The 21712-nt window shown below is 43.9% G+C and overlaps 1 protein-coding gene across 1 annotated transcript in view; it reads right to left on the reverse strand.

The window, feature by feature from the left end:
• The window catches only part of CAGE1 (cancer antigen 1), a 498804-nt gene that overhangs the window by 302835 nt on the left and 174257 nt on the right, over positions 1–21712 (reverse strand). Inside the window, exon 3 of the mRNA XM_085606352.1 lies at positions 13710–13832. Coding sequence (XP_085462478.1) covers positions 13710–13832 — 123 coding nt within the window. The remainder of the gene's footprint in view (positions 1–13709; positions 13833–21712) is intronic.

The raw sequence follows: 21712 nt of genomic DNA on the forward strand, positions 1-21712 counted from the left end.
ACTAGTATATGCGAGTATTGATGTATATAAGTGAGGATATATGAGAGTGAGAGATTAGAAGAGTTCCTGTATAAATAAGTATGTGTTTCTATAAGTGATTGTTTAGGAGAGTAAGTATGTGTACGTTTCTGTAGAAGTAAGTGTAGTGGTGTATGTATAGCTGTATATGCAAGTAAATGGATGTTTATTTGCATGTGTGAGTATGTGTGTGAGTAACTCTATGTATGAGTGTAGGTGTGTAACAGGATGTATAGGTGCATGAGTAGATATGATGACTGAGTACATGTATGAGTGACTATATAGAAGTGTTGATGAATGAGTGGATGCGTATGTAGATTTTGGAATTACTGAATAGGTTGTTCTAACTGGTATTGGTATCTCTATAGTTTTAAAAACTTTAGTTTGTATTTTTCAATGTGTGTATCAAAGTTTATATTAGGATAAGAGGAGGTCTGCCACTCTTACACAAGGATGATGTCATCAGTGATGTCATCAGTGATGTAATTTGAGATGTCATCAGTGATGTCATGAGTGATGTCACTGACCATGTCATGAGTGATGTAATATGTGACATCATCAGCAGTGGATTGCGGGCGCGCGAGTTATAGTTAGCTGAACTAACTATAACGGGGGAATTTCAATGTTTTTTTACGAGTGAAATGTCCAGCTAACTATAACATGTGTGAAACCTATGGTTTTTTCAGTGAATTTGCAAGGTTTTTTAAATGCTAATTCCTAACTATAACGTGTGTGAAACCTATGGTTTTTTAAGTGAATTTGCAAGGTTTTTTAAATGCTAATTTCTAACTATAACATGTGTGTTTTTTAAATGCTAATTTATGTATGTATTATTATATTTTTTATATATTTATTTTACAATAAACTACCTATGTATATAGTTGTAGATTGACTGTATCCTGTAATATGGAATGGCTCAGCTCTTTTTTTTTTAATTTGGATAAAGTTGAACAGCATAGTTAATAACTTCTATAAACTTATAAACATTGTAAAATGATTTTTTTTTTTTATGGGTTTGTCACTGTGCGCGCCCCGTGCGCGCACGGTCCGCGCACCCCGCGAATATTTAAAAAAAAATAAAAAGGCCTAGGACGTTAGGAAGTGTCTTCCGTTACTTGTTCTCACGTTCTTAACTTTTCTCTTTGGCTATCTTCTGCCGCGGGGGTGCGTGCTCCGTGCGCATGCGTGCGTGCTCCGTGCGTGCTTTGTGTGCACATGCGTGCGTGCACCGTGCGTGCCCCGTGCGCGCAACGTGCGTGCTCCGTGCACGCACGGCAAGTCATGTGATTACGAAACAACGCTTTTCATTGGTTCATAGTAGTTTCTGTTTCAGAATCTTCGAACACCACACCCACTCCCCTCACTATTTCTTCTTATTTCCTGGGAGAAGGAGTTGAACAGCTTTTCCAGTAAAATTTTACTAGAAAATGGCAGAACAGCAGTCAACTTCAGGGAGTGAGGAGGAGACCTTTGTGGTGCCACCAAGGCACAGCAAACAAAAAGACTCTTTCATATTGAAATCTTTCACCTTTCCAGAGGGCCAAAAGAAGGTGAATGCACCGAAGGTGACATGCACTATTTGTGGCACTGTCTTGTCCAGAGGAGATCCCAGCAAGAAATACTCCTTTAGTATTTATTCAATGCTGAGGCACTTCAAAACAGTGCATCCTGTACCTTATGCTCGGGAGACAACTAGAGCCCTAAGGGACAACCCTCCACCTGCTCAGCCGAGCACATCATCTGCGGCCGCAGATTCTCCGTGCACCAGGCCACTGGACATCCGCCCACTTTTCAAGAAGGTGCACATACATTGCAATGTGTGCAATGCTGTTCTCTGCTACGGTGAGAGCAGTATCAACTTGATTGAAAACAGAATACAGCAGCACACATGCTCCCAGCCCATATTTTTTTTCATTTATTGTTTTTGTTCCTTTTGAACAGTTTTTCATTCCCAGTTTTTTTTTGGTGCTCTAATAAAATCAAAAAAAATACAAAATTGTTACAAAAACTAAAACTAAAAAAAAAATACAAAACAAAAAAGACAAAAAAAACAGTTCTTTTCAGAACTCACTTCACTTCTCCAAGAAGAGCTATATTCCTAATATACTGGGTTGTAATTTTATTTAATGAATGTGTAGTGTATACATGAATGATTGAAATGAGTGAAGAGGAGGAAAAGACAGACAGAATGAGTGAGAAAAGGAAAGTATGATCAGTCATGAAAGGGAAGTGAAAGACTGACTGCAACAAAAGGACTAAGGGTAGAGGATACAGGTAAGAAGAGTGAATGAGTAAGGGAATGGCAGTGAGTAATGGAGAGTGAGGGAGGGGGAGTGAGAAAAGGGGAGTAAGGGATGGAGATAGGAAAAGGGAGTAACAGATGAAGCGGATGAAGTACAGCAGGGTAAAGGGATTGAAAGTAAGAGAAGTGGAGTGATGGTGAGATAAGGGGTATGAGGATTAGAAAAGGGGGTAAGGGAAAGTGAGAGATGGGGAGTGAGGGGATGGAGGGATTTAGGAAACTGGAGTGAGAGAAAGGGAGTCAGGATTTCAATGAGCAAAGCAGAGTGAAGGAGAGTGAAGGAAAGAATGCGAAAAGGTGAAGGGGTGTGAGATACAGACAGGAGGAAGTGAAGTAGGAGAATAGGAGTGACTATGAGTAAAGAATAGTGACAGTTAGGGAATGTGAGGGAAGGAGAATCTCTGAGCTGTACTCCTCTCACCAGAACCACTAAATGGCAAACATTCCCTCTCTTTTTTCACACATATACATGTTAACTTCAAATCACATTGCTTTCCACATTTTTTTAAATGGAAACACACATTTCTATTGGTTGCAAATTTCAACCCTTTCAAAATGACTCCTACCCCCAACATCACTTCTGCCTGCTACCATAGCAACAGATCATGTAACACTGGTGTGAGCAGAGAGGTCATAAGTTCCGCACACAATGTTTCTAATCCAAAGAGCAAGAGTGGTTGACTTTTCCAAAGTAATCTTCTGTGGGAACACATTTTTCCGAACCAATACAAAACATGCTTTTAAAAATTTAAACATACAGCCTAGTTTTTAGTGTTGAATGGTCTGAAACAGCCAATGAGTTCTTTTTATTAAAAAAAACTATGTAATCCTCCATTTTACAACTATCTTTCTTTTCATATTACCATTCTACTGAAAGACACCTTCTGAGTGCATCCAGATCTCCTTGAAAGATGTTCACAGTGTGGATTGTAGGTCATAGCTAGGTCTACTGGAGTGAAAAGTATGTAGAAAAAAGAGGTATTGTGAAAGACCTTGCTTTGCCAAATGTAGACATTAAATGGATTGGTCAGAGAGGGTTAAAGGGGAACCAATTAATGCCTTTGGTGAAATCCTTTCTACATCTCCCACAGCCTAACCTTATAATTGTTCACTGTGGTGGAAATGACCTAGGCACTTTAACTGGGGTAGGTCTGGAAATGCTTGTTAAGGACACCTTTGTGCAATTGATGTCACTTTTTACAGAAACTTCCTTTGTATATTCTAATATATGCCAAGGCAAAAGTGGAACTGGTCCAACCAATATTGTCCGCAGATTGAGAAAGCAAGAAAGCACGTCAATAAGTCTGTTTCTGCTTTCCTCAGAGACTATGGTATGGGTTCTATATACCACAACAACTTGCGTTAAAACATACAAGGCATTTATAGAGGAGACGGTGTACATTTCAGAGATGAAGGGAACAGATTCTTCCTCTTGAACTTTAGACTCTGCATCGGTACTTACTTGTAGGTACAAAAAAACACTCAATGAACACAACGGCTCTTTTTAGAGCCAACCAACATCTAAACACTTAAACTTGATTTTTAATTCTATTTTTTTGAAGAATTTTTTGCCACCGTGCGCACACCGTGCGCGCACCCCGTGATTTTTTGAAAAAAAATAAAATGTTTTTTTCACCCTTCGGTATCCTTCAGGGACCCCCTGACAACGGCTAGGGGGTCAGGAACCCTGCCCCCTTTTCACGTTCTCACCTTTCTTTTTCACTGTCACACACGAAATGGCGTCCGACACTTCCTGATTTCGACCGATTCGAATGTTGACTGACATCTAACCACCAATCAGAATTACGCTCGCGGACATTTGGTGCGTGCACCGTGCGCGCACCGTGCGCGCACCGTGCGCGCATATAGATATTTATGTACATTTAACTGCAATTTTCTAAGGAACTACTGAACAGATTGACACCATATATGCAAAAGGCACATGCCTGACCTGAGGACTACCTCTTTGCCAAATTTCAAGTAATTCTGTTCAGCCGTTCGGGCTGTACCTTCGACTAAAGGTCCTACGGGAAAATGCATTGGGAAAACGTGTTTTGGGACCCCCCTTTTTTCTCAGCCCCCGCTCGACGAATCACCCCGAGACTTTCAGGGTAGGAGCTGAGCGGAGCGCCCCATTAGTTTTGAAATTTTCACGAAGATAAGTCAACCGACGCCAAAGTTATTCAAAATAGAATTTTCAGATTTCCTATGGGAACTCGGTCCCAACTATAACTATCTACTGGCGACCGCCAGTAGATAATATATATATATATATATATATATATATATATATATATATATGCGCAAACAGAAGTCTTTCACCACAGAACCACCAGGCAGGCAGCAACGAGGAAAAACCACGCAAGTCTTAGTCTTCTTTCGGCAAGTTTATTTAAAAAGGCAAGTTCACCAAATCTGACGCGTTTCGGGCGTCCGCCCTTGGTCACAGATCGTCAGGCAAATGAAAGAACATCCCTTTTAAAGGGTACATTGCACGAATTTAATTAGTGATTTTTTTCTTTTTGCAACACCATGTGATTAGAAACTGAAAACTGAGGACACACTACATATAGCTAACATAGATAGTCTGTTTTCTAAATCACAATTTAATATATATAAATCGAATAACGGGAGGTATAATTACAATATTTACATTTTGTTGCCCAAATTTGTGTTAACATTCCATTGTGAGTTGCCATGCTATATATTTTGTAAATTTTATATCAGACAATTATTGTCAGTGTGCATTGAAAATGGCACATGATATCCGCATAAATGCGCTTATATAGTAGATTGCAAAAAAAGACACAGTGTTACTGGTGGTCATTTGTCATGAAAAAGTGCAATGCGCGTAGATAAAGTGCAAATGCAATTGTGCAAATAATGCAAAATATTCTGTGCAAGCATAGCATATAAATAAATATAAATATTTATAAATAATTTCATATTAAAATCATCTAAGCTTCTCAATTCATGAAACCTGATGCTAGGCATATGACCATATAAAAATATCATCTACGTTTTACTCTTTTGCAATCTCTCAATTAACTGCATGAATGCAATAGACATGTAACAACAATATGGATCGTAATGATTTACAATCAATTCCTTTATATATATTTAAATGAAGCAGCAAATATCGACCACCTTCCAAAAAGATTTTACTCTATACGTGATTCCAAAGGAGGAAACAAACTAGAAAATCTATCTTGATGTCTGTGTCCCAAAACTTAAATGGGAAAAGTAATGTGAATCCATTGAACCAGTGAAAAAAATCAATTGTGCATGTGATAATAAAAAAAGGGATGATATACAGTATGTGTAATAAAATTCATAATGAAATTAATAGGGTAAAGGCAGAGAAAGCAGATAATGGCCCAAAACAAATCATTAAACAGGGATTGGTTATAAAAAAACATGTAAGTCTTCCGTTGTGTTCAATCCATTGGGTAATCTGCTGTCTAACTCAATAATAAATTGTGACTCAAGTCTTCTGAGCATTTTTTCCTATCGCCACCCCGTCTAGATTTAGGGACTGAGGCAATGACATAATATTCCAAGCATTGTAGGTTGTTGTTATGTCTTGCCTTGAAATGTCTGGCAACAGGATAGGTGCCATCATTATTAACGATGGCACGTAAATGCTGGAGTATTCTGGCATGCACCTGTAGCTTAGTGCTGCCCACATATCTGAGGCCACAGGTGCATGTCAGAATGTAGACAGCAAAATCAGTTTTGCAATTAAATGTGCCCTTGATGTTTTTGGCAATAGGACTGAACGGTGTCAAATATTGGGAAGTGTTTCTTCCAAATTTACAAGCTCTGCAAGTTGAGCAACGCTTGAAACCCGGCCGGGATTTCAACCAAACCTCTTGTTTTGCTAGCTCAGGGAATTCGTGACTGATCTGGGTTTTAAAGGAGGGTCCCCTCCGATAAGTAACCACAGGGTTGTCTGGAAGCCTGGGGGCCAGAACCAAATCTGTTTTTAAAACAGGCCAGCGCTGTTTAATGATGGATTTAATTTGTCTGGCCTGTTTGCTATACCCGGTGATAAGCCTGGGAGTTTGTTCCTCCCTTGAATCAGTTGATGCAATTGATTCACTGTTAGTAAACAGAGACTCACGGGTTCTAGCATTGGTTTTCTGGATGGCAGTTTTTAAGACTGATTCTTTATATCCCCTACATCTGAATCTGTCTAGGGCTTCATTTGTGCAGGCCTGTAAATCAAGATCAGTGCTACAAATTCGTTTCAACCTGAGCAACTCCCCAAATGGAATGTTGTCAATCGTGTGTCGAGGATGTGAACTACTGGCATGCAAGATGTTATTGCCAGCAGTTTTCTTTCTATGTAGTTTAGTGACAAGACGGCCATCTTTAACGTATAATTTGACATCCAAGAATTCAGCTTCATTTGCGCTTACATTAGAAGTGAATCTTAAATTTTCTTGGTTGTTATTAATACAAGCCAGGAAATTGTTGACACTTTCCAAATTGCCTCTCCACAGAATAAAAACATCGTCTATAAAGCGTATCCACTGTATGACATGTTTTCTGCACATTACACCATGGGTGTGCATGAGGACCTGTTCCTCCCACCAGCCTACGTGCAAGCACGCATAGCTGGGGGAGAAACAGGCCCCCATCGCCACACCTCGCTTTTGTATGTAGATGTTGTCACCAAATAGAAAGAAATTGTTGTTTAGACACCAACCAGTAAGTTCTAAAATCATCTTATTGTGCATATAGCATTCAACAGGTCTCTTACCAAGAAAATGTTCTAATGCACTCAAACCAGTTGTATGTACAATACTGGTGTAGAGCGACTCAATGTCTAGGGTGATCAATAAAAGATCGTCGCTCCACGGAATATCCTTAATCTTGGCAATGAAGTCTCCCGTGTCCCTTACATATGTTGGTAATTCCTTCACTAAGTCCTGTAGGAAGTAATCTATTATTCGGTAACATGTTCTACCATTCCCCCGATGGCCGAGATAATCGGTCGGCCAGGTACTGGTGTGACTAGTTTGTGTACTTTTGGGAGGAGATAAAGTCTTGGTATTATAGGAAATTCCACATATAGGAAATCAAATTCTTGCTTTGAGATCATATTTTCCCTCTTCCATTTGTGGAGCAATTTCAAAAGTGATTCTTTGGCCAGATTGTAGTCCTTGCCTGAAGATTTAACATAACACGAGGAGTCATTTAGTTGTTTCATGGCCTCCTCAATGTAGGCATCTTGAGGCCAAATAACCACATTGCCTCCCTTGTCAGCAGTGGTAACAATATTTTTGTAGTCTTTACTCAGTTTCGAGACCAAGGATAGATATTGTTCCTCTTGTTGACTTTTATAACGCTTCTTGTGCTTGATCTTATATTGCAGTTGTTTTAGATCTTCCACAACAACGTCATGAAAAACATCTATCGAGTCTTTTGGCATTACAGGCATGAACTTTGATTTAGCTTTAAATGGACTGCTGTTTGCGCCCATCTGAGCCACAGAGGCCTCTCTTAGTTCTTCCTGGGTAGAGATTGGAACAGAATTGGATGTGTCATTGTTGGCCAGTTGATGCAAAGTGAGAAATGCTTTGGCGTCTCGAGCAGGCACATTTAAATTTGCGGTGACTCCACTGGTATTGCTATTCGCGGTGTTGCCTGAGGGACCATCTTTGATATTAAAAAACTTTTGCAGCTTAAGTTTTCTAATAAAACAGTAAACATCAACCCGGGTTTTGGCATAGTTAAAGTCTGATGGTGGGCAGTAAGTGAGACCAAGGCTGAGTAGTTGTTTCTCAGCCATAGTGAGGGACAGGCTGGAGAGATTGATTATAGCATTATTCTCTACCGCTTTTTGCGCCAATATTGCTTTTTTGGTTTTTTCGGCGACTTTGTGCTTTTTTCTGCGTTCCCTCCTTCTTTTGTTACGTCTTGACTTTTTTTTTTTTTTTTTTTTTTTGCTGCCTCGTTAGGGGCCTGAGTGTTTGCAGGCGGTCCGAGACTAAAAAATCAACTTCTTCTCCCAAGTCCAGAATCATTGCATTTGGATTTCTTGCAATATAATCACCATCTTCAGATGATGGACCACTGGTAAGTATTTCTTCTTCACTGACAATGTTGATGGAGTCAGTGGTCATTGATGTTGTAGCTACTGATTGGCTGGTTTGTTGGGCAGCTTTAGTTTGTAACTGTGCAAGTTTATTACTCTTGGCTTTTTCATATTTGCGCGCAAAAGTGTAGATTCTGCCCTGCGCATAATCTTCCTTGTCTCGGGCGAATTTATATATTTTGCGCGCTTTTATCTTCTCCTCCTGTTTTGAAAGCCTTTCATCAATTTCTTTGCGTGTTTTGGTAATAATGTCTCTTGGTCCAAACTTTGCCAGCAGTTCATTGATTTCACTAATTTCCTTCATTAAATTCTCTCTATCAATGGAGGCATACTTAATGAGGATTTGAACCAGTTTAGCTGATGATTCTAGGTTAGTTTTACCCCATTCTCGTAGCATTTCAGGGTTGGGGTTTTCATAGCTTGGAGCCAGAAGAATGCGTAAACCGCGTGGAACACGTCCTTCCTCCAGGTATTTGGTGAGAGATTTATGCTCCCACCACTTTGTCATTTCTTGACGCATGCATTTCTCTAAGCGTTTCAAGGCCAGTTTAATTTGATTTTCCTCGCTACCATCTTGCTCATTAGACACATGTTTGCTGCTTGTTGCAGAATTCAAAGTCACATTGGGGAGATTAGAATATAGGGCGTCTGCTGCTGCCTCTCTTCCCCTTAAAATTTCATCTGACATGGCCGTGAACTTGTATTTGCCTTTGAGATATTTTTTTAACAAAGCGTAGGACCCAAAAAACGATCTTTAACAGAGTCCAAAAACGCTTTTTGCCGCTTTTTATATATATATATTACCTACTGGCGGTCGCCAGTAGGTAGTTATAGTTAGGACCCCTTTTCCATAGGAAATCCGCAACATTCTATTTTGAATAACTTTGGCGCCGGTCGATGAATCCTCGCGAATTTCTCAAAATAGGTGGGGCGCTACGCTCCGCTCCTACCCTGAAAGTCTCGGGGGGATTCGTCAAGCGGGGGCTGAGATAAAAGGGGGGTCCCAAAACGCGTTTTTCCCATGCATTTTTCCATAGGACCTTTAGACAGAGCTACAGCCCGAACGGCTGAACAGAATTTAATGAAATTTGGCAGAGAGGTAGTCCCTATGTCAAGGAAGTGCCTTTTGTAGGTTTGGTGTAAATCTGTTCAGTAGATTCTGAGAAAATAGCCTTTAAATCAATATATATATCTGAGCCCGCTTACTTTACGCTTACCGTACGCTTACCGTACGCGTACGGTGGCGTGCGCGAGCGCGATTCTAATTGGCTCTTAGATCTTAGTAAACATTCGAATCGGCCGAAACCAGGAAGCGGCGTCCGCCATTTTGTCTCTCGCACTGAGTGTTATTTATCAAACATGATGCCCAAAAACATGTTACGGGGCTGTTTTGACAACTCCCTCCCACATAGTCATGTTGAGGGAGTCCCCAAACATCCCCCAAGAGCAAAAACGGTTTTATTTTTTTTTCGGCAATTTCGCCGAGTACGCTTACCGTACGCTTACCGTAAGCGTACGGTAAAAAATAGAAATAAAAAAAACACTATCCACACTTACCCCACCCCCTGTGCTTTTGGTTACCGTAGGCCACCAAATGTACAGGGCTTATTACATCAGTAAAAAAACTATATTTTGGCAACATGAAATTATAAAATCGAAATAAAAAAAACACTATCCACATTGACCCCACCCCCTGTGCTTTTGGTGGCCGAAGGCCACCAAATGTACAGGGCTTATTAAAGTTGATAAAAACCGTGCACGGAACGCACTGCGTTAAGTGTGCGCGCACGCCTCGAATGGTGTAAAGTAACTTAGCATTTAAAAAACCGTACAAATTCACTGAAAAAACCATAGGTTTCACACACGTTATAGTTAGGAATTAGCATTTAAAAAACCTTGCAAATTCACTGAAAAAACCATAGGTTTCACACATGTTATAGTTAGCGGAAATTTTACTGATAAAAAACCAATGAAATTGCCCCGTTATAGTTAGTGCTGGCAACTATAACTCACGCGACCGCAATCTTCTGCTGATGACATATGTGTCTTTTTAAAAAAAAATATTTGTAATATATGTATAGCTAAAAATGTATGGAAGAAGACATGGGCAAATAAGTGTCTAAATACAGTATTAGCATCAGCAGAGGATTGCGGTCGCGTGAGTTATAGTTGCCAGCACTAACTATAACGGGGCAATTTCATTGGTTTTTTATCAGTAAAATTTCCGCTAACTATAACATGTGTGAAACCTATGGTTTTTTCAGTGAATATATATATATATATATATATATATATATTGCACACAAATGACCCAGATTCCTGAAATCCGTGTCCTGTAGGCAGGTGGCGAGTAAATACCGAGCAGGTCTCCCGGCAGTCAATATGCACACAGAAACTTCTAATAGAAGGACTCGCACTCGGAAGGATAAACTCAAAGTTTAATTAACACTCGTAACGCGTTTCGTCAGTGATCAAGTCAGTTTCACTGACGAAACGCGTTACGAGTGTTAATTAAACTTTGAGTTTATCCTTCCGTGTGTGAGTCCTTCTATTAGAAGTTTCTGTGTGCATATATAAATATATATATATATATATATATATATTATCTGCTGGCGGTCGCCAGTAGATAGTTATAGTTAGGACCCTCTTACCATAGGAAATCCGCAACATTCTATTTTGAATAACTTTGGCGCCGGTCGACGAATCCTCGCAAAATTTTCAAAATAGGTGGGGCGTTGAGCTCCGCTCCTACCCTGAAAGTCTCGGGGGGATTCGTCAAGCGGGGGCTGAGATAAAAGGGGGGTCCCAAAACGCGTTTTTCCCATGCATTTTTCCATAGGACCTTTAGACAGAGCTACAGCCCGAACGGCTGAACAGAATTTAATGAAATTTGGCAGAGAGGTAGTCCTCAGGTCAAGGAAGTGCCTTTTGTAGGTTTGGTGTAAATCTGTTCAGTAGATTCTGAGAAAATAGCCTTTAAATCAATATATATATCTGAGCCAGCTTACGGTGCGCTTACGGTGCGCTTACCGTACGCGTACGGTGACGTGCGCGAGCGCGATTCTGATTGGCCGTTAGATCTTAGTAAACATTCGAATCGGTCGAAACCAGGAAGCGGCGGCCGCCATTTTCTCTCTCGCACTCTGACAGGGGGTTGAAAAACAAAGTGCAAAAACATGTAAAGGGGCTGTTTAGACAGCTCCCAAGCACCAGCAAAACAAAACATATATTTTACCTGTCACAACGATGCTCATCATATGTCCTCCATGTGCGCACGGTGCGCGAAGCGCATCGTGCGTTCATGGCCCATCTAGCGTAACGTGGGCACGCGATGCGCGAAGCGCACCGCGTGCTCACTGAGCGCGCACGGTGCGCGAAGCGCACCGTGCGCGCACGGAACAAACTGCGTTAAGTGGGCGCGCACGCCACAAATGGCGTAAAGTAACTTAGCATTTAAAAAACCGTACAAATTCACTGAAAAAACCATAGGTTTCACACACGTTATAGTTAGGAATTAGCATTTAAAAAACCTTGCAAATTCACTGAAAAAACCATAGGTTTCACACATGTTATAGTTAGCTGGACATTTTACTGATAAAAAACCAATGAAATTCCCCCGTTATAGTTACTGTAGGCAACTATAACTCACGCGACCGTAATCCTCTGCTGATGACATATGTGTCTTTATGAAAAAAAAATATTTGTAATATATGTATAGCTAAAATTTAATGGAAGAAGACATGGGCAAATAAGTGTCTAAATACAGTATTAGCATCAGCAGAGGATTGCGGTCGCGTGAGTTATAGTTGCCTACAGTAACTATAACGGGGGAATTTCATTGGTTTTTTATCAGTAAAATGTCCAGCTAACTATAACATGTGTGAAACCTATGGTTTTTTCAGTGAATATATATATGTATATATGCATATATATATCAAGCTCAGAGTTGCCCACTCGTAGGAAGCACTCGGACCACTGTTATAGATAACACTCTTTTTATTGATATGGGCAGAGTCCATGCAGATCGACCCTCTGCCTGCCCACATATTGTCGGCATAATCAATATCGCACCGGCCCTGGCAGCCCAGCCGCGAGGAGAGCACCACCCCGCGAATTCCAGGGGGCCACGGCCGGTGCGATATTGATTGTGCCGACAATATGTGGGACCACATGTTTTGAATTGAGGACCGTTTTCCGTGCTGAGACTCATTGGAGTTTTTTTCTATTCATTCACAGAGTGCAATCATCGAAATGTTAATGAAGCAACTACGGTTCCCAGCATGCTCGGCACTGTGACATTCGGACTGCCCATTCAGGGCGTGCCATTACGCATGTTAAATGGAGGACCTGCGGGACTTGCACTGAACCCATCGCCTCAGAAGAAGGAATAATATCCGAAACGCGTCAGGCAGAGGGTCGATCTGCATGGACACTGCCCATATCAATAAAAAGAGTGTTATCTCTAACAGTGGTCCGAGTGCTTCCTACGAGTGGGCAACTCTGAGCTTGATGTATATATGTATATAGATATAAACAATGCGTGGTACAGGCATACGTTGTTAAAGCATATGGGATCTAAAAAAATGCGGGGTACAAAATGCACGGTAAAGGCATGCAGAGTATTTCCCTGCATTGTTCCGCATTACAACCCAACCGTCGTCAATGCGCAGTCCTATACCAATGCCTGTGGGGACTTGGTTCTGAACATTGGTTACCCTATGCCTCTGTATCTAGTGCAAGAGTGCTTGGGGCGAGGTTCTGGTACACTGCTTGAAAGATGCTGTAGCATGTCATGGTCCTCTTCTAGAGAGACATCAAGCATATGGTAAGCAACTACTGGCAGACCCCAGAATGGGGAGTACATGAGGTAACGGTGAGTGGACCATGAGAGGTGAGCGCTGCCAGCTCACATGCCACACTCCCACCTCAGAGTACATCAAGAGCAACTTCAGGTTCAAACTTCCACACCCCTGTTTCTGCAGTAGCACTGGCCCTTAAGCTTCTGAGAACCGCCAGAGTCATTGGTAAAAAAAAGTTCCTACGCAAACTTAAGCTAAACGGTTCCAATAAAAATGAATGCATACCGGTAAAGTCAGAAATTCCATACCACATGGCAGATAGTTACACTCAACCACCTGCTGATAAATGTATGGTGGTCAATAGGTAAAGGACACTAACACTACCTAATGGCTATTGCATGATAGCTACAGCTGTCTCAAGCCAGACCTAAAAAAAAAATACAGTCTATTGAAAGATGAATATATACATTTGTGAAATTAGACTAACCAGAAGAAATCTGCCCAACATGTGCATTTTCCACTGCATTTCTTCGTCTTTCTTCTTCAATGCATCCCTCAGTGAGGCTACTTCGGATCTGAGTGTTAGCACTGTTTCATTATGCACCTGTTCCTAACACAGAAAATCAAAATGATAAAATGTTACAGAAAATTGTGTATGATAGCAATGAACCTAATGTTCTACACCAAATTCAACACTGAAAGTAATGACTGTGGACTTGTATTTATTTGCTAGAAACCCCCATTTATGCGACTCACTCTTTGATTTCCCAACAAAAATGTGCTGTGCCGCTTGGCCAACATTTCGATATTCTTTGCTCAGATGTTCAAATTGACCTACTCACACAGTACACAATACATAGTAATGGCCATTTAAATGCTTTAGTTGTATTCCTACAAGTTAGCAATTTAATATTTACCGGAAAAATCACCACAGGGCTGATTCACAAAGCCCAAATGAAAAGTCAGTAATTAACTCTCTTTTGGATGGTCACATATATAGAATACATTTGTGGTTTAGACAGGATTTACAAGAACTCCAAGGAGTTCCTGCAGCAAATCACAATATTCATAGATGATTTCTCGGCATACTCACAAGATTTTTCATGTGGTAGAAAATCATGGATTAGTAAATTACTAGAAAATGCGCATGTGTGAATATTTTTCTTTTTTTCTCTCCTTACCGTCATGAAATAGTAAAGAAGTGAGGATTTCATCCGTTCTCCTGCATTTACTAATGGGGGAAAATCCATCACATTGGTGCAGTTTCTGTATTTATAAACAAGCCTTGAAAATGCAACATATGTTGATTCTGTGAGTCACAATGTGAAATTTGCCATTGCAAATTGATGTTTTTGCGCATGTACGGAGTATCTAGCCACATGAAAAACTTAGGTGAATGGTATCCAAAGTCAGTTCATAAATAGGGTTTGAATCTTGATCTTAATATTATGTTATGCATACTTTGGTGTGTACCAGACATGATAGATTTCCGACTGATATAAATATCTAGGGCCTGATTCACAAAGGTAAAAGTACACTTTAGTGTACGTTTCTGATTAGTTGCTATTCACAAAGGTATTTTACTAGTAGTATCTTTAAAACTGCGGAGTTTCTGTACATAAAAAGATAGGACTGTCCTGCCTTTTTTGCACATAGACTCCGTTAATCTTAAAAATACTACTAGTAAATACCTTTGTGAATAGCAAACAATCGTAAACTTAAACAAAAGTGTAAGTTTACCTTTGTGACTCAGGCCCCTAGTCGTCAATATTGTTAACAAAAATATCATGGTATGGGAGTTAATGATAAGAAATTTATAAACTACAGGACAACATTTGTGATAACAATGTTTAGGCTACTATATTTATGTTAGACAATATTTTTGTGTATAATATTCTGACACACGACTCCCATTTTCATTATAATTGGTTTAGAAACAGATGAAATCTATTTCTTCTACATGTCCAAAATACTTAAGACAATGAAATTTGACAGGTGTAATTTTCAAAAACCTGGTAATGAAGCCCATAATTGAATAATGAGCTACACATTACCAACTGGGAAATGGTGTGCAAGTAAAGTTTTTACTGTGTTATCCAACTCCCAAAAATGCAAAATTTCCAGGTTAGCATATCTTTTGGGATGGAAATGTCTTCTGCATGGTACAAGGGTGTGTTCCCCTGCCCTACTGACTCTCATTTTGGGGCTGGCATACGCTAATCAAGTGTGTGCGTAGTAGTTGAAGCCTGTCCCTGACCATTTAAGGTCCTGGAGCTGTTCAATGAGTTGAAGGAACGCACCAAGCGTGCTCTCATTGTGTCCTAGATATAGTGTAAGAGCGATGGTAGAAGCATACTGTGTTTTGGAAGGCTTAATAGTGTGACCAGGCCTTTGTACTTGTGTCACTTGAAGTGAGGCCTACCAGTCCCCCTCCTGTAAAGTTTTGCTGTTATGTTTATGCTCAGAACCTTGCTCTGGCATCCCGTATGTCAAGTGTGTGTACTGATTGTAGCACATTTATAGCAGTAGGGCTGTGTGTGAGTGAGCCTGAATACAGTGGGGTCCATTTCAGATGTACCTGGCCTAGTATAGCACAAGATGCAGGGTGAGGACTATTCTCTGAGACAGTAGAAGGGTATTTCTTGCATTCCTGTGGCTGGAGGTAGGATTGAGGCAGGGTTACTTTCAAAATGCTAAGAGGCTTTTTGTTAGCAATGGGCTGCTGAATAGTGTTGCTGAGCACTGCCATTGAGGATTGGGACTTCAGTTTCTGCTGTGTGAGGTGAGGAGGTTTTTTGTTCTGGTCTGTTCTTTTATCTACCCCTGATTACTACTTCATTTGGTCTGATGATAGCCAGGTGCTGAAACCTCACACCTCATTGTGACTTTGTTGTGGTTGTACCAGATGGGAGACAGCCCAGTGCTACCTGCTGTGAGAAGCATCACTCTACACAAAGGCTGCATCTTGTGAGCAGCCAGATGAGGGCAATTTAAAGAAGAGTTCCAAGTACTTCATGAGGGTGCTTTTCAGGACTTTGAAGGACTGCTGTGCAACTACGGATGGTGTCTGCCTAACGTCAATTTTCCCAGAGGTAAGGGGACATCATCTGAAGTCTGCAGTTTCTGTTGGAGGAGCTGAGGACCTGTATGAAGCGCCCAGAAGACTGACTGAGAAATTGAAGGAATCCATCAGTAAAAGAGGAGAGAGGCCCAGAATGTCCATATTAGTCAATTAGGGATGCAGAGGCCATCAGCCTAATTGGGGCTGTACATCTTATCAGCCTGGTCAGATCTGCATCTGCTATGATCATCAAATTGGCCTAATTGGGGCTGCAACTGCCATCAGTGTGGACTGGGGCTGCTTCAGCTGGAACCCACCTATCACCTGAGGAAGCAGAAGCAGCTGGGATGCACCTGTGCCACAGTGTCTGCGCCGAAGAACTAAGCTGGGCAGATGCGCAAATCGAGATGCTTCATGCATCTGTCCCCACCCGGGACCTTCCATTATCTTAGCTTGTCGTGGCCCCGCTTGAATGAGTGCACGGGATGTACACAGGATACCCACATCTGCTCTGAAGTAAAGAGGAAAAGACTATTGTACTGAGTGCTCATTTGACTTGTGTGTAAAACATAAGACTGCACTACAGCATGATTCATGCTTTTACCTGACTACTTGAGGGGGTGGGGGCGGCCTAAAAGACATCACTTGATGGGATTAGCAGGTGACCTTGGTGGGTGTAGCAGAACAGGAAGGATCGTATTCTGGGTCACCACCCTGTATACTAAGCTGGATTGTGTAGTATTTTGCACTGCTGTGGGATTTAAAATACTCTTTCTTAAAAGACAAGAAAAACTAACATTAACGTTATTGTGTCTGTAGATTGATTGTTGATTGCTGAGCTTGGACACACCACTACTACCTCCCTGAGAAGCCTGTGACTGCCGGTTCTCACTACCCGAGTGTTAAGTGCAGAAGCAGTTATACATGGGCAAGTTTCAAGAGCCAGAGTTGGACAGATCTCGAGACACTTGATGGTTCAGGCCAAGCAGCTCTGTCTGCCCTGAGGCCCCCTGAACGAGGTATGGTAATACTTACTTTTTTTGACCCCCTGATATGTCATATCATATAATAACTTTATTCAGATTTCATAAAAAACATCCATAAAAGCAATTGTACAAAAAAGAGGAGAACAGAGAAAAAAGCAAAAATGCATACAATTCATTTCTCTTTCTAGTGGTTGGTTACAATTATGTACGATATAAACATGGACTCCTCTTATTAAAACGTGCATCCGATTCATTTCACTCTATATTAATAAGTTATAGTTATTTGTAATGTAAACATAGACTCATCTTCTTAAAAACGTATAATTATCAATCTATCATTACATGTTGCTTCAGAAAACCTTACCTAGGTTTTCCCCCATTTTTTCTTCCTTTGACAATCCACTTGTACGCAATTTTCGTATTCGCTCCCGCGTTACTCTTCCTCCCAAGGTATTTCCATTCTCATTTGTGGTTGTTCTATTTATCATGACCTAAGTGGTGGGAACTAGTATGTTTTTTATAGCGTAAAAAAAGCCCATAGAAAGGATGACATTCCGCAGCACATCTCTAATGTTGGCAACAATTGTAAAAAAACAGGTATGCACAGCGACATTGTGCATAGGACATATGACTGATAAACGGAAGAACATATCTCTTTCTACAGTACAACATTTTCAGAAGTGTACCACGTGCATTGTGTTCGGAGGCATCCCATCCTCACAAGGGCAATTTGGGCGGTTTAAAGACCAGTCATTCATAGTGGAGAAGGTAATTAATCTGTGAAATATATCTAATCTTAAGCACGTAAGAACAAACCTATGGCGTGCATTTAAAACAGATGTAAGATATGGTTGTATGTTAAAAGTAGCTAAAATCTGTTGTTTTTCTAAAACACTATGGGGCCTATTAGGATGGCCGGCGGTGGCACCAACGCGGTGCTGGCGGTGTGGAAAAATGCATTTTACCGCCCGCAAGCAGCGGTCCTCACGCTCGCCATATTAGTATGGCTAAACATAGCCCATTTCCCATCCGCCACGGAGTGACGCTGTTAGAAGGCGACCTCAGAGGAGACAGGGAGGGTACCTGAGCACCCTGAGGCCTACCCGGGAGACTCCTCAGGGGAAGAGTCTCGTGTCTAGGATCGTACACACTGCACCACACGACAAAGAGACACCACACTGTATGTTCTTGGGAACAGATCTTTATCTAATCAGCTTCGTAGGATCTTTATGATCAACAAGGTGGATAGGTACAAATAGAGCACGGGCTCAAAGAGTCTCGGTAGGGATAGGGGGTAGCGGGACAGTCTTTGGGGATCCGGATCAATGCAGGGACGTACCCGGCGCACAGCTCACAATCCTCGAGCTGGGGGATACGCAGTGGTAGTGGGGTCCAGCCGGACCGAGGGAGTCTTTGGGAGCCGCGAGTCACTCAGCAGGGCTCAAGCACAAGGTCGGAGGTCTTACGATCTTCAGGGGAGCCGCGAGTCACTCAGTAGGGCTCAAGCACAAGGTCGGAGGTCTTACGATCTTCAGGGGAGCCGCGAGTCACTCAGCAGGGCTCAAGCACAAGGTCGGAGGTCTTACGCTCTTCAGGGGAGCCGCGAGTCACTCAGCAGGGCTCAGGTGTTCCAAGGTTGCAAGGGAGCCGCAACCACGTCAGCAGGGCTCTCGTCGTTCCAGAGTCGAATCTGCCAGATAGTCCCAGAGCACCCCTTGTTATAGGTCAACTCCTCTTTGATGTCCGGAGCCTGTGTAGGCAGGGGTCTTAGCACCTGGGGGCCGCTTGTTGGAGTTTCCTGCCATGTCATCCTTTGATCCTTTCAGGGCCGGGTCGGGAGGAGTCCCAGACACACAGCAGGCATGGAGCCAGCCCTCAGGGAGGCCGGAGGGCCGATCGAAACCCATCTCCCAAGGGGAGGTCAGAGGTGCGATGGAAACTGCTCCTCCCTCTCTCACTCTGTGGGAGCGCGAAGTCCTCCAGCCGGGGTGGCGTCTCTAGGCCTGGGTTGCGCTGGAGCCGGGCGGCCATCGTAGGTGCATGAAATGGGCACGCGGGCCCTGTGGTGCTGGGAAGATGGAGGGCACGGACGGGGAAGTCCGGGTCGGGTGTGTGTGGGTCCTGGCGGGAAGGACCGGCTAGGCCGTGTACTCGGGGGCTGAATGAGGTGCACGGGTCAGGGGGTGTGGCTAGGGGTCAGGGATGGCCATGCCACAGGCCGGGTCTAACACGCGTCCCCCCCAGCTGAAAGCCGGAGAGAACTACCCATCCTCTTGGGGGTTCTCTTCGCTGAGGCGGAAGAACCGGGAGAGGCCGTCAGCGTTGGCGTGATCAGTACCAGGGCGATGCTCTACGGTGAAATCCATCCCCTGGAGGGAGATTGACCACCGCAGTAGTTTGGGGTTTTCCCCTCGCATCTGCATGAGCCATCGCAAGGGGCGATGGTCGGTTTGTACTTTGAAATGGGTGCCGAACAGATAGGGTCGTAATTTCTTGAGGGCCCAGACTACGGCGAACGCCTCGCGCTCAATGGTGCTCCATTTCTGTTCTCTGGGTAACCGCCTTCGGCTGAGGAATGCTACGGGCTGGTCTAGGCCTTGGTCATTCACCTGTGACAGGACTGCCCCAATGCCATGCTCGGAGGCATCAGTCTGTACCACAAACTCCTTGGAGTAGTCGGGGGCCTGGAGCACGGGGGCAGTACACATGGCATCGAACGCCTCCTGGCAGGCAGGGGTCCACTGCACTTTCTTGGGCTGTTCTTGGACGTGAGTTCCGCGAGGGGACCGACCAGGCTGCCGTACCCCCGGATGAATCTCCGGTAGTAGCCGGTGAGGCCCAGAAAGGCTCGGACCTCCGTTTGGGTAGTGGGTGGTTCCCAGGCTAGGATGGCGTCGATCTTAGGCTGCAGAGGGGCGACCTGCCCGCTTCCGACCCGGTGCCCTAGGTAGACCACCGAACCTTGCCCAATCTGACACTTGCTGGAGGCCTGCCTGGCGCAGGGCCGTTAGCACCCTCCGGAGGTGCTCACTCCATTCGGAATGGAAAACCGCGATATCGTCTAGATATGCGGCGCTGAACTTTTCCAGCCCGGCCAGGACTCTATTTACCAGTCGCTGGAAGGTGGCCGGGGCATTTTTCATCCCGAAGGGCATCACGCGAAAGCGATAGTGCCCATCCGGGGTGGAGAAGGCGGACCGCTCCTGGGCTCCTCCTGTGAGCGCAATTTGCCAGTACCCGCAGGTTAGATCGAATGTGCTGAGGAAATGAGCAGACCCGAGACGGTCAATGAGCTCGTCTGCTCGGGGAATGGGGTGAGCGTCGGCTCGGGTAACTTCATTGAGTCCCCGGTAGTCCACACAGAATCGGAGTTCTGGGGCGACACCGGGGGCAGCTGCTTTCGGGACCAGTACCACGGGGCTGGCCCAGGGGCTGTCTGAGGGTTTGATCACCCCCAAGGTCAACATCTTCGAGACCTCGGCCTGAATGCAGGACCGGACTCGATCAGGGACTCGGTAGGCTTGTTGCTTCACCGGCGGGCTGTCTCCGGTGTCCACGTCATGGACACACCAGTCGGTGACTTGGGGGACAAGAGAGAATAAGTCGGGGAACTGCCCTAAGAGCTGGCGGCAGTCCTCGCGTTGCCATCCTTCTCTTTGGTACACAGGAGGTCAGGGAGGGGATCTGACTCCTCTTCGGCCCCGTCATCAGTGGCCAGCAGTAGACTCAGCTCCGTCCGCACGAAGTGAGGCTTGAGGCGGTTCACGTGAAGGACCCGAAGGGGGTCCCGAGGTGACTGGACGTCCACCAAGTACGTGACCTGGCTCTTCCGCTCAACGGCTTTGAAGGGCCCGGTCCATTTATCCTGGAGGGCGCAAGGTTTCACTGGGGCCATGACCCATACCTGCTGGCCCGGCTGGAACTCGACCAGAGTGGCATTCTGGTCGTACCAGCGCCTCATCTCTTCCTGGCTCTCCTCCAGGTTGGCCTCGGCCAGTTCTCGAAACTTCCTAGTCTGGTTTCGGAGGGTCAGAACGTAGCGGAACACATCTCGGGTGGGGCCTCGGGGTGCCGCCTCCCACCCTTCCTTGACCAGGCCGAGGGGCCCCCGGACGGGATGCCCGTAGACTAACTCAAACGGGCTGAACCCCAAGGATTTCTGGGGAACTTCCGGGTAGGCGAACAAAAGGCAGGGGAGCAGGACGTCCCACTTGCGCCGGAGGGGCTCTTCCAGGCCCGCAATCATCCCCTTCAGAGTCCGGTTAAACCGCTCTACTAGGCCATTTCCTTGGGGATGGTACGGGGTGGTGAACTTATAGGACACTCCACATTGTTGCCACAGGGACGTCATGTATTTGGAGATAAAGTTCGTCCCGCGATCGCTCACGACCTCGCGGGGAAATCCCACACGGGAAAAGATCCCCATCAACGCCCGGCCCACCA

The sequence above is a fragment of the Triturus cristatus genome, chromosome 5_2 (assembly GCF_964204655.1).
Source record: "Triturus cristatus chromosome 5_2, aTriCri1.1, whole genome shotgun sequence".
Classification (NCBI taxonomy): domain Eukaryota; kingdom Metazoa; phylum Chordata; class Amphibia; order Caudata; family Salamandridae; genus Triturus; species Triturus cristatus.